At 49.9% G+C, this 13,277-nt stretch overlaps 5 protein-coding genes across 5 annotated transcripts; 2 read left to right on the top strand and 3 right to left on the bottom strand.

Annotated features, from left to right (window-relative positions):
• Positions 1-892: 892 nt before the first annotated feature.
• Positions 893-1,238, bottom strand: FOIG_12967 (uncharacterized protein; the record flags this gene model as incomplete). Its single annotated transcript, XM_031213976.1, has 2 exons — positions 893-958; positions 1,119-1,238. 2 exons carry the CDS (start codon positions 1,236-1,238, stop codon positions 893-895), a joined length of 186 nt encoding a protein of 61 aa, XP_031056124.1.
• A 984-nt stretch (positions 1,239-2,222) lies between these two features.
• FOIG_12966 (phosphoenolpyruvate carboxykinase) lies at positions 2,223-6,406 on the top strand. Its single transcript, XM_031213975.1, has 6 exons — positions 2,223-3,412; positions 3,555-3,603; positions 3,667-3,742; positions 3,800-3,966; positions 4,056-4,089; positions 4,799-6,406. Exons 1-6 carry the CDS (start codon positions 3,313-3,315, stop codon positions 6,140-6,142), a joined length of 1,770 nt encoding a protein of 589 aa, XP_031056123.1. The 5' UTR covers positions 2,223-3,312; the 3' UTR covers positions 6,143-6,406.
• An 89-nt stretch (positions 6,407-6,495) lies between these two features.
• On the bottom strand, positions 6,496-8,745 carry FOIG_12965 (uncharacterized protein; the record flags this gene model as incomplete). Its single annotated transcript, XM_031213974.1, has 5 exons — positions 6,496-7,119; positions 7,167-7,658; positions 7,711-8,148; positions 8,198-8,391; positions 8,441-8,745. The coding sequence occupies 5 exons, from the start codon at positions 8,743-8,745 to the stop codon at positions 6,722-6,724; spliced, it is 1,827 nt and encodes a 608-aa protein (XP_031056122.1). The 3' UTR covers positions 6,496-6,721.
• Positions 8,746-10,069: 1,324 nt separating this feature from the next.
• Positions 10,070-11,501, bottom strand: FOIG_12964 (uncharacterized protein). The gene is made up of 3 exons (XM_031213973.1): positions 11,313-11,501; positions 11,185-11,257; positions 10,070-11,136 (listed from the first exon to the last, which is right to left on the bottom strand). The coding sequence occupies exons 1-3, from the start codon at positions 11,358-11,360 to the stop codon at positions 10,229-10,231; spliced, it is 1,029 nt and encodes a 342-aa protein (XP_031056121.1). The 5' UTR covers positions 11,361-11,501; the 3' UTR covers positions 10,070-10,228.
• Positions 11,502-11,609: 108 nt separating this feature from the next.
• On the top strand, positions 11,610-13,269 carry FOIG_12963 (uncharacterized protein). The gene is made up of 3 exons (XM_031213972.1): positions 11,610-11,684; positions 11,737-12,024; positions 12,072-13,269. Exons 1-3 carry the CDS (start codon positions 11,667-11,669, stop codon positions 12,174-12,176), a joined length of 411 nt encoding a protein of 136 aa, XP_031056120.1. The 5' UTR covers positions 11,610-11,666; the 3' UTR covers positions 12,177-13,269.
• The last annotated feature ends 8 nt before the right edge of the window (positions 13,270-13,277 follow it).

Here is a 13,277-nt window from a genome sequence, read left to right as displayed (position 1 = left end):
GAGATGAGTTGCGGGGCGAAGCTGAAGAGGACCACAATCGACTCCAAGGGTCAGTGAGACCCAGGTCACGAAGCCAGGCCCTGGGATTCTAGTCCAATAAATCGAAATTTTTTCAAGTCATGACTGATCTTGACTGGGTAACTGGAGTCATGTGCAGAGTCTGTTCTAAAAGTATCCCCAAGCTGGTGTTGAAAGGCGCAAGGGAAGGGTAAGCGAGAGTGCCATAGTCTAGAAGCCTCCACATTGTTCAGAGCTGAACACCGACAATTCATCCAAGGTGACGGAAATAGAGTCCCAGTTCCATGTCGTGCTAGTGCCAGGCACAAGGCATCATTTGAGAAGTTGAGAAGACGCAAACGATGATCGTGATCTAAGAACAGATGTGAAGAGGAAGAAACTAGATTCATCTGCAGGTATTCTAGTTGTGAATTACCTTATATCAGTAGGTTGACAAAGGAAACCTTCCTTCCCTACTGTAAGACTTCAGTGCTGGAAGGAAAGCTAGGTGTAAGTTGATGGTTCCCGATGGCGCCTGCAGGAGATCATCCAAGTTCTGGGGGATAAGGGGAAGGTACAGCTCTCAGTTTTTTCAGCGGTGGGAATACCTGGCCCCAAACAATAAAACCTGTCATTGGTGAATCGCGGGGTAGACCCGACCCCAGGGTAACTTGCAAGAGATGAAGCAGCCACAAGGCACGAAGGAAGGAACAAATCTGCAACTGCATATTGTCTAATCTGTCATTTACAACCCTATTCATTCTCACTTACACCGTCAGCAAATAAGGCATGCTTTCATCCAACACCTCAAGTTCAGTCTACGTATTAGCTACCTACCTGCCCTTCTGTCGTAACTCTTCATGTTTGAAGCACATGTTAGTGCCAGCAGCTGGAGCTACGCCAATTTTGCACTCGTTTGCAGCTTGAATTCAGGTACACGCCAGATGCTCTCCATTCTCGCCTGCGGAGCCGTAGCGTCAAACTTGATCCTTTTCTCTCCGTACCGTATCCACACTCTCCCTGTTTGTTCCTGTCTGGTGACCAACGAGTTTCAGCAGCACAGACATCGTATACCGACGGGTTTGAGGTGAGGCTCGGTGTTGTTGCTTTTTTCTGCTTACCTCCCTCTTCTTCTCCGCAATCTGGATCTCAGCCCTAGCTTGCTCACCTTGAGTTATTCCCCTTTTGCTCCTTACCGCGTCCCATCCCCAGAAGGAGCCTTGGCGAGCTTGTTTCTCCATGATCTGTTTTTGGTCCTTTCCTCAAATTTCATAGTCTGCTGACCTGTATGGAAGAGAGACAGCACCGGTCAGCGTAAGCGTTACAGCACGTAACCACATTGATTTTGATGGAGATTGGTTTCCCGCCTTTACAGTCTTGGCTTTTTCTACCACGCCCCAGAGAGCAAGAAAACTTCTGACATCAAGCCAAGGTGCCAAAATTAGCTGGCTTAAAGGCCTGCTAAAGGATACTAAACTTATCTAAGTCTTTTTGTCATTTAGGATAGAGGTCCTAAGTTTTTCTTACCTCCCCTTGCCAAGATAAAGTACTTGACGATTCCCACATACCTGTTTACAGTCGCCAATGAGGTGTAACATTCGCCTTCAATGCCACCCCACATGTGCAGCATGTACAGCTTTCCATCGCCATCCACTACAAGTAGGCAGACGAGCGAGCAAGGAAATATCATCATCTGTATGTATCAAGAGACAAACCAGGACCAACAGCCCCCTTGTCCAATTGGGCACACCCTCGCGATAAAGACCAACGAGGGTTGCAGGCCTCACTCCTAGTCCCGAAACCTAAAGGAATTCAATGTCCGAATACCTCGTCAACTTGACCCCTCGAAGAGCTCATTGATAACTGTCCCCGTACTGTCCCGACGATAGTGAGATATGATGATAACTGCGACTCGGCCCTTGCTAGGAGTTACGAGCCGGCAGGGGCACGGTTATATACGGTAGGTGGCCCGGACAACAAGACATGTATAAGCATTCGCGACAATACAGGCAGAGCATTTCAGTTACATATGGTTGCCAACGTCAACAGCGAATCGTATCAATACCTCTCAATAAACCAACAGTACTGTATGCATTGCAAGCATGTGCGTATATGCATGCATGCAAAACGGGGTCTAGAAAGTATTCAATGTGTAATTGATATGCAGCCGAGTCTCTTTTCCCGGAATATCGCGGGCCTCGTGTCGCTGTGGTATTTTAGTTTGGGGGGCCCTGGGACCGGCGATCATGACGACACATTTGCTTAAAATGCACCACGAACAAGACGATAGCCTCACGACTCAGACTGTGAGGAAAAGAGCTGGGAAATTTTTGTGAATTTAGCTGTCCAAACTTCAGAATTATGAGGCGGTTACAGGTGAGATTTGGGGAATTTGCAGCATGTACGTTACTCAATCAGGCGGCTGCAGGCCCGTATATAAGAATATCTGGAGGGAAAATACCTTAGAGTACTGTACCGTCATGGTCGTCATCACGGTTTCCTCCCTTTCACCCCTTTACCATCAACAACGTGACTATCAGCCGCTTGCTAGCCATTCAATTTTCACCACCACCACCACCACCAGAAGGAAAAGAGATCAACCGTCTTGGAAACACAGTAATCCTACCGTACCGTACCGTATCTTGCCGTCACAACAACGTCAATTCGATACGTCCAGATGTAAAGGCGCTATCCGCACGGCATCATCCACATCCACGTCCACATCGAGACCAGCAGCTCCAACCAAGGATTGGATCCATTCGTCCATTTTTTGCTACCCAGTTGTTTTGGTTGTTTTCCCCGTTATTGAACACCTTGACCACTGCTATCGTCGTTGTCGTCTTCCGGCATCTTCCTGGACTTGGGCCTTAGTCTTTAGTCTTCCCCGCCAAAACCTTGACGCTCTGCTCATTGTTTGAAGAGTTTGGACCGGGGTTGGGTTACGTTTCGTGACCCCCTCCGTCCCGCAATATCCCATCATTAGAGCTGGCGTCCAGATCGTGTCTTCGGGTATGGCCCCAAATTCAAGCCCAGGCCAAGGCCCAGGTGTCCTATCCCGTCACCTTGTACCAAGATCAAGAGGTCTCTTCCGGTATAATATCGTGCCCGTCACCTGCAACGCCTCGCCGGCTCCACTACGCGCTTGTCTCCGCCAGTCACAGCCTCACTCCCCATCCGTCCCTGTCCCTCTCCATCCTCGGGTCTGACCCCGGCAAGCGGACGCTATCTATCTTGTGGAGGAGCACACCGCGAACCTCACACCCCAGGGCGTACACTATCAAATCTCGAGCTGCTCGTGAAGCTTTTATAAAAGCCATGAATGACCCCGTCAAAAGAAGTGCTTCTCTCTATTCAAATCAACTTCTCAAAGGTCCAAGCACACAAATCAAGGCTTCAGGAACCGGTTTATTCAAGAGTAAGTCTTATCTTCGTCCTTCCATTGACAGTTGAGCTGTCCTGTCATGATACCACTCCCCTCTACCACTCTCTATGATGGAGCACCAAACAAAACGGCTACCGTTACACGAGTCTCAAGACCAATACTGACTTCATCGTAGTGCTTCCCAACAACGTTAACAAGACTTCCCTCCACCCTACCGGTGTTACGTACGTTCCTCATGATACTTGATCAATCACACACAAACGGTTCCACTAACACGGGCTTTACAGTCCTCACCAGGAGCACACCGAGCTGGAACAGGAGCTCCACGACAAGGCTCACATCGATTATGACCGTGTCGCCATTGTAAGAAGCTCTCCAGTCAACAGCGAAATAAATTGTCACTAACATGTCATTTCTCAGATTCCCAACCCTTCAGTCGCTGCCCTCTACGAGGATGCTCTTGTCTACGAGACCGGTACCGCTATCACCTCCAGCGGTGCCCTGACTGCCTACTCTGGTGCCAAGACTGGTCGATCCCCTCTTGACAAGCGAATTGTCGAGGAGGCTTCTTCCAAGGACAACATCTGGTAAGTGATAACCCGGATAGCGGCAACAGAGTTCCGTCTGTTGCGCACATGAATCGTCATGAGCAGACAAACTAACGTGAGAACAATAGGTGGGGACCTGTCAACAAGCCCATGACTCCTGAGGTAAGAATTAAATCGGCATTTTCCTTGATACATTCTACACGATCGGATCGACTGTGACTACTTGGCTGCGGCGTGGCATCTTGACTCTTGTTTCCCTGCCCTGGGAACACGAGAAAATTTGCCTACTTCACGAGCTTTACGCCCATAACCAAGACGAGCGAGCCGAAACAAAACGTCTAGACCCGCGCCGGAAGAGCATCTCCATTCCAGCGACTTCAATTGGCCTTCCCCCGAGGATACCCGGAGCATGAGCGTCATGGCTTTGATGGCTTGTCCACTGGTGCTTATTCTCTTACCCAATTGCCTGGTCGCTGGTTGGTAGATGCATGGCCGAGGACTTCTCTAGTGGTTCATTGGTCTAGCGCTGTTGGACCTGGTTCGCTTGTTCCCCTGGTCTTTCCGGGGAGGGTCAAGAGAAGTTGAGGGAGGGTGTCATGGGATCGGCAATCGCTAGACCTTGACCCCGCAAAGTCCTCACACGCTCACCTTCCACTCTGGCAATTGCCCACGGCTTCAGACCGAGACTTCAAGTCCCGTCCCCCGAAGCCTTCGGCCGTGACAAGCCCCTCTTTTCTTCCCGACCACGATTTTTCCCGACACGGCTGCCCTTTGCCGTTTCTGGAAAGGCTGCCGTTTGTCTTGTCCCCATTGATGATCTCATTGCACAGCTCCAACTTAGAATTAATGACTGACAATATTATCACTACAGGTCTGGAAGATCAACCGAGAACGTGCTGTCGATTACCTCAACACACGAAGCCGTATCTATGTCATCGATGGTTTCGCCGGCTGGGACGAGAAGTACCGCATCCGAGTCCGAGTTATCTGCGCCCGTGCCTACCATGCTCTCTTCATGCGAAACATGCTTATCCGACCTTCACGAGAGGAGCTCAAGGACTTCCACCCCGACTACACCATCTACAATGCCGGCAAGTTCCCCGCCAACAGATACACTGAGGGTATGACCTCTGGTACCTCCGTTGCCATCAACTTCGAGCAGAAGGAGATGGTCATCCTCGGTACCGAGTACGCTGGTGAGATGAAGAAGGGTGTCTTCACTGTCCTCTTCTACGAGATGCCTATCAAGCACAACGTCCTCACTCTCCACTCTTCTGCCAACGAGGGCAAGAACGGCGATGTTACACTCTTCTTCGGTCTCTCTGGAACTGGCAAGACCACTCTCTCCGCCGACCCCAACCGAGCTCTCATTGGTGACGACGAGCACTGCTGGTCCGACAACGGTGTCTTCAACATCGAGGGAGGTTGCTACGCTAAGACCATTGGCCTGTCCGCCGAGAAGGAGCCCGATATCTTTGGCGCTATCCGATACGGTTCCGTCCTCGAGAACGTCGTCTTCGACCCTCTCACCCGTGAGGTCGACTACGACGATGCCACCCTCACTGAGAACACCCGATGTGCCTACCCCATCGAGTACATCTCCAACGCCAAGATTCCTTGCCTGTCTCCCAACTCCCCCTCCAACATCATCCTCCTCACATGCGACGCCCGCGGTGTTCTGCCCCCTATCTCCAAGCTCGACCGCAACCAGACCATGTTCCACTTCATCTCTGGTTACACCTCCAAGATGGCCGGTACTGAGGACGGCGTCACCGAGCCCCAGGCTACCTTCTCCAGCTGCTTCGCCCAGCCCTTCCTTGCTCTGCACCCCATGAAGTACGCCAAGATGCTTGCCGACAAGATCGAGACTCACAAGGCCAACGCCTGGCTCCTCAACACCGGTTGGGTCGGTGCCGGTTTCGCTCAGGGTGGCAAGCGATGCCCTCTCAAGTACACTCGTGCCATTCTCGACGCCATCCACTCTGGCGAACTTGCCAATGTCGAGTATGAGAACTATGAGGTCTTCAACCTCCAAGTTCCCAAGACCTGCCCCAACGTTCCCTCAGAGCTTCTCAACCCCTCCAAGGCCTGGACCGCTGGCGAGGACAGCTTCAAGACCGAGGTTGTCAAGCTGGGCAAGCTCTTCCGCGAGAACTTCACCAAGTACGAGAGCGAGGCTACCGAGGACGTCGTCAAGGCTGGTCCCGTTGTCTAAGAAGAGGAAGAATGAGAGTAAAAAAGAACAAAAGGGAAAGCGATTTTTTTTTGCGATTGGTCATGACAAATTCGAGCAACTGTTTATCATCTGGGTCCGGCGTCATTACATGGCGGCCATCAACCGGCTGCCCTCTTCTTTTTTCGTCCAAGGGATTTCTTATATAGCATGAGATTGTGTGTAATGTGAGCATGAACAAAGCTTTACGATTTCTGCAATAGAAAAGCATTTGCCATTGATTTCTGACGTCTATTTTGCTTGTGACTCGACGACTTCAGAGATGCTGACGGAGTCTTATATTCCCCACTGCCTAAAGTAAAGGTCAAACCAAACACATTTAATGTAGGCAAAGGCATAGATAGAGTACCAAGGTACCATTCAGCGAGATTCTGTGCATCTATCTACCTAGGAGATGTCCTAGAACAATCAGATCCTTCGAACATCCTGTCGACAAGCTTCCTTTTCAGCCCTCCGGCAACTGAAAGCCATGCTCACCCAGTCCCAAAATCGCATGTCCCATAAAGTCGATAACAACTTCATTCATAGCTTGACCAGTTATCCGCTCACGAATGCTCAAATTTACCAAGCGGCAACGGGAGCAGCAGTGTCAGCGCCCCAAGCATCCTCAGCACCAGTCTTACCGCCGTTGTCCGCACCCCAAGCATTACCGCCACCAGTGTTGCCGCCATCACCACCACCTCCCCAAGCATCCCCGTTGGCGGCATTGCCAGCATCGTTGCCAGCATCACCTCCCCAGGCGTCGCCAGCACCAGCGTAGTCGTTGGGGTCGAAGTCAGAGTCGGCCTCAAACTTCAAGTTGTTGCGAGCTTCACCCTCGGGAACATACTGCTGCAAGAAGTCAGGGATCTCCTGGTTAGTCTCCAGCAGTGTTCGGGTGAGAACACTGGCCATCGGCTCATCACGCTCCGAAAGGAAAGACGTGGCCACACCACGATGGCCAATGCGACCAGTTCGACCTAGCCATGTTAGTTAGGGAGTCCCAGATAGAAGAGGATAATCTTACCAATCCGATGAGTGTACTCCTCGATGCCGCCGTAGTCGATAGATGGCATGTCGTAGTTGATGACATGCAGGACATTCTGCACGTCAATGCCACGGGCAGTCACTCCGGTAGCAATGAGAATCGGAGCATTTCCAGAGCGGAAAGCCCGCATCGCGGCCTCTCGCTCCTGCTGGGTCCGATCACTGTGCATCGACGTGACTGGCAAATGCATGTTGAACAGGAAATCGTCCAAGTTGTCAGCTGCCTGGCGACTGTTAACGAAAATGATGGTACGGATACCATGCATCTCCTCAAGCAGCTTGACCAAAAGCTCCTTCTTCTCGTGGGCTTCAGCCTGCAGAACAATTTGCTTGATGTTGGCGGTAGTGCTTCCGGCACGGCCAACGCGGAATCGGACGTGAGAAGCCGCGAGATAGTTCTTGGCCAAGTCGCGAGCGGCCTTGGGGAACGTGGCGGAGAAAAGGCTAAACTTGACGTTCCCCTCATCCTGTTCTGTTGAATAATTAGTTTCTGATAGTCTGCGTATGGATATTGTTGTACTTACCACCACCGGACAAGATTGGGTTAAGCTCCTCGGACCAGTCATCATTCAGGAGTTCGTCAGCCTCATCAATCACCATGTAACGCAGGCGTCGTAGGGTCAAGACTTTAGGGCGTTGAATAAAGTCCACCAGGCGCCCAGGTGTTCCGATCAGAACATCGCATCCTTTCTGGAGAAGAAGGGTCTGCTCCTTTACAGGAACACCGCCATAAACGACACCGGGACGCAGCATGGTACGATAACAAAGCTTACGAGCTTCATTGAAGATTTGGACCGCCAACTCCCGAGTGGGAACCACAATGAGCACAAGTGGCTCAGCAGTGACCTCGTCAAGACCCTCGCGGAACGTCAAGGGGTTGGGACGAAACGCAGCAAGCTTCTTGGCCTTGCCCATGAGCTTGCTGAGAATGGGGATAAGGTACGCAGCAGTTTTGCCAGATCCTAAATGCAAGTTAGCGATGCCGGTAAGCACGTCAAGGGTCACACATACCTGTTTGGGCGATGCCAATGACATCGTGTCCCATTAAAATAGACGGAATAGTGAATTTTTGGATGGGCGTCGGGTTCTCATAGCCACAAAGCTCGATGTTCTCGAGCATGGCGGGGTGGACGCCAGCGTCCCTGAAGGAGCTGATGGGATCGATTTTGGTCGGACCCTCCTGCTGAACCTCAATGCTCTCAATTCTATGACAAGGTTAGATGACACACAAGCCAACAGCATGTATCAACTTACTGAGAAAAGTCGAGTCCAACTCGGTCGTGACGAGTAGTGGGATCTCCAAACAATTCGAGCTCGAGCTCGGGATACTTGGGACCGACATCACCATACTCATCCTGCCAGGCATAGGCACGAGCGTTACAACCCCACTGCTGGTCACCACCACCGGTAGCCATGGAGGTGTAGTCGATAGCCTGGGGCTCAGTCCATTTGCCTTGTGACGCATTGTATCCCTGAGTGCCGGGAGTTGCGATTTGGTCCTTCTGGCCAACGCCAGGGAGCGCTTTGCTCATGGCAGCGGTGCCGAAAGTGTCCGCCATGGTGGTGTTTTCTGTGGGTGTATAGTTAGATGGATATTTCAAAGATAATGAAACTAGTGGAATGGAGAATGAGAAATTGAATGACTGACTTCGGAGTTGGAAAGTCTCGAAACGAGAGAGGTTGATTCAGATAGGCGGGTCGAAACGAAAGATGAACGACGTGCTTTGAGAAAGAAGGTCAGCTAAGTTTCTACAAGAGTTGAAGAATCACGCGCAATGCGAGAAGCAAATAAGAAAGTGTGAAAGGCAAAACAGGCGTGAGGAGAAGAAAAGAGATAGGCCAAAACACGAGGGGGGATAGGGACGTAAACAAGAGAAACATACCAGGCAACGACTTCCTGGCAAAACAATAGCGACTACACCTGTTTGTAGCTCTCCTGATGTTATAGTCGAAGAAGAAAAAGAAATATCCGACTCTTCTCAAGCGAGGGCGAGATGAGCAGACCGAAAGTGAAGTCGAGATGCAGATGTGAAGAAGGAAGGGGAAAGAAAGAAGAGAGGAGAAGAGAGGTCGAGGAGTGGCTATTTGTACTTCTGCCTGCACCGACTGTGCGCGCTGTGAATCACGGGCTCCTCAGGATTAAGGCATGGAAGTGCCCGCAGGGAGGAATTGCTTCTTGTTTGCCGTTCGAGGCAGGTGCCCGTGTCAGAGGGCAGCAGTTTGCCGGCCGGCCGCCACTGCCAGTGCTAAGTTACTTCCAGGAATCTACACAACAAAGGGAAACTGTACCTAGATTGGAGACTCAAGCCCCTAGGAGTAGAGATCGTTTCTGGTGAGTGAACACGGAGAAGGATTATTCTGTGAGTGTTACTCTTGATGTTGAACAGTTTGGAGTTGGTTGAAATCTACGAAGCTCTGATGTCAAGTTGTAGATTGACGATTGACGAATTGAGGAACAATATTGATACCAAATGTTTATACCTTATCACATTCACCTGAAACATTGCTAGTGACAACAATGGCTGCCCATGTTGTTCTTGTGATTGTGACTTTACTTCTGCATATCTACCATGAAATACTAACAATAAGTTATGCCTTTGCCAAGAATACAATGCTGGTCTGATATCACATCATCGCGGTATGAAGGAACCGCTGGCATGTGGTATGCTCTAGGGTTCCAGTAAACTGCAGAGCTACAAGATCAGACAATGATGATTTCATTTCCATAAGGTTATCACATCTTCAAAGTTGGAGGAACTTGATGGGTTTGGGTCTAAACACTCAAACACCAAACATTACCCAATCAGCCTAGCTAGGTATGTAGTAACCCGTTTGGATATTCTTCGATTGGCCCAGATGCGTTCAGTACAAACAAGAAATCCAGATCTTTGTACTGTCGCAAGTTACACAGCTCAATGTAGACAAGTCTTGTAGTGATCACACAAAAGTTGTTACTAACAACAACGCTGAGCTCGAACAGGGTGGGTGACTATTTTCACGTAATAAACCAGTAAATTTTATTATGAGGTCAGCTTGAACCTTTCACCAGAGGCTCAGGAGATCCTGGGTATCCATTGCCGTCGAACTTTCATATTCGCCCATTCCGTCTTGAAGAACTTTGTCGAGGCCAGCTGCCGCTCGACCAGTAGCACCACCCTCCTTTTTCGCTTGGTCTGTACCCTTCAGCACTGCCTCCAAGAACCTTCGCTCAAATACTCGTTGTCTGGCATCCCGACTGGAATACATTTCTCCCTCTTCGTCTCGTCGACTACCATAAAGGTTGAGATATTCGAATGCATTCGAGTCTTGTGGGATTCGATACAAGTTGTCCCATATCTCTGACTCGTACTCGGGAATCTCAGCTTCAGGCCGAAGACCAGCCCCCACGAACCGTGATAGCGTGGCGATTTGTCGGGCATATGTCGAAGCATCCTTTGCCCGCAGACCGGACCTTGAACCAGAAGACCATCCGGCTTTTGAATTTGTCAATGCCCACCCCATCATGGCACAGAAACTGTTTAGGGTCTTCACCCAACCACCAGGACACACGATTAAGTCGTTCTCTGCAACATCCAAAATCCATTCCATTACACCAAGAGAGTCATTGCTGATGTCCGCCGAGAGGTGCGTCATACCCGCCCGGATAAACAAGATGGCTTGTTCCACACTGTGTCTGACCTCTTCGGCAGGTAATTCTCTGAAAAGCTTGAGAAGTTGACTTCGAACTGGCGTCGAGCTATCTGAGATGAGTGGAAGCAGCTTGGCGAGAACCGCATGTGTTCCCACTGGATTGACAGGGGGTTCTGCTGAAAGTTGTGAAGTAAGATAAGCCAATGCTTCTCGTCTTTGTTTATCTGACTTTGAAGAAGAGGCGAGTGAGAGATTATGTTTGAACTGTTGAACGACATCAGGTGCGACTGTTGAGAGTGATTGATGCCCCATCACAATAGCTATGACCCATCAGTAAATTGAAGGGAAACATACACAAATCTCCTCACCCTTTGACTTGAAACTTGTATCTGTGAAATTGGACGCTTTTGGCTTATCCTTCCCCACCTTGAACTTCGGTTTCTGCATCCTGTTGGTGAGTTGCACTTCATCAATTCCGTAGTGATTAAAATCATACCTGGAAGTCCTTTTGCTTCTCGCGCTTCTTCTTGTTGCTGGAACCCATGATGTCGGTTTGTCGAGACCACTAGAACAGATGTATAAAAGAACAAGTAAAGTTTGGATACCGCGCAATGTCAGGTCAATCCCAAGATGACCTTTGTTATACGGAGTACTGAGGTTTGGAGTCTTTGATCTTCAACTGATAAGATCTACTTTCCCTGTTGGGGTTCTAAAATTTTGGCGGTGTCGGATGGCAGAACCTCCATCCTGCCCCGCGGCGTCACCTTAACGCAAGGTCCGACCACGCTAGACCAATACATCGCGACAACCAGCGGTATCAAATATCACCATATTAAGCTACTATACCAGAATGGCTGAATCTTCACTGGTATGCTGCGAAAAGAGTCTTGAGATATTTTGCGAAGCTAATAAATGGACAGACAAATGGCCACGACGCCCTTGAGGAGAAGCTCGGCCGATTGTCAAAGAAACCTGGTGTTAAAGCCAGCATCGTTCTTGACCGAACCACCGGCGCTATCCTGAAAACCAGCGGACAAATCGACGCTCTCCAGACCTCTAAGACGCGAACCACATCGACTGCAACATCATTTTCCAATGAAGGTCCTGCACTAGAGGAGAGCGAAACGAAAGGAGTCGAGCAATTCGCCGCGATCGTCTGGAACTATGTGAATAGCTCCGGAAGCTTGATTCAGGAGCTGGATGGTGAAGTGAGGATCATCACAGGCGTTACAGGCTCATAGCTAACACTCAGTAGGATGAGCTGAAGCTTCTACGGTTACGAACAAGGAAGCAAGAATTGGTCATTGTACCCGATCCCAAGTATTTACTTGTGGTTGTGCATGACACGCCTCCAGCTTGAGCTACGAAACATGCTTATTTAAGTCTTACCAATGCCTGGGCGTCCCAGATCTCCCACTTACCGACTTCCGCTGAAGGGCTAGGGGAGCAGTTTGTCTTGATTCAAAAAAGATGTTCTGTTTCATCGACTGATCAACTGGGAGCGTGACGGGCCGTGGAATCGACAGGACGCAGGGATCATTACTGGTGTGTCGCATTCGGGATGGTCTTGAGTAAGGCAAGACATCGTGAACGAAATTACGATTGATACACATAGGCTGGGGGAAGTGCAGGCATCTCTGCCATGCCTCGAAGGGAAGAAAGAAGAAGAGAAGCATACCAACATGGGTCAAGTGGGCTGGAGTCTGCGCCCTCGCGGCTATCCCGTTACCCGATTTCCTTTTACTGTGCTTCCCGTCACTACGGGACTATCACGGGGTCCGCGCGATGCCCAATGTCCGGCATGAACAATTGGGATGGGAAAGGCAAATAAATCCGCAGCTGTAAGTAGCCGCGTGTTTCGAAGGTTTAATGGGCCGAACAATTACAGCTGGATTGCGCCCCTTGTTTCACAAGGGCCCCATTGACGACGAAAATGGTGGTGGCCGGAGTGGAAACGCTAGGAGCCGTTGGAAAAGCTCACGGAAAGGCCTCATGGTGGTCATGACCATTGAGGATCACACATAGATATCGGCTACCAACACAATTGAGCAGCATTTCCGGTCCATACTTGTAACGGACAAAGTTGCGAATGTGAGCTCCTTCTGCTTGGTCAATAACAAACAAGGTTCATACGGGGCAGCGCAGGAAAAACGGAACGCACGTACAAAATACGTGCGCACGTCCTTATCCTTGACCAGTATCCGTATGCGGATAACGAAAACGCTCAACATTCAGGGTTACTCTGACTTGGAAGAAGGTTGTAAGGACTGCAGGGCTGATACATGGTCAATGGCAAACACGTCAAGTATCGATCATATGTCTGATCTCAAGAAGTCCCAAGTCTCAGATTATCAGAACTAATGTTGCTGACCAAGCGCGATATCGATGTAAAGTTCCGATATGATTTGTACTATTTTCGGCAAGATGACATTCCGAAACTAACGAGGGATTTCCAACTTGT

Source organism: Fusarium odoratissimum, assembly GCF_000260195.1.
Source record: "Fusarium odoratissimum NRRL 54006 unplaced genomic scaffold supercont1.30, whole genome shotgun sequence".
NCBI lineage: Eukaryota > Fungi > Ascomycota > Sordariomycetes > Hypocreales > Nectriaceae > Fusarium > Fusarium odoratissimum.
Note: the sequence above shows the minus strand (reverse complement) of the source record. Positions and strands in the feature narration are given on the sequence as shown.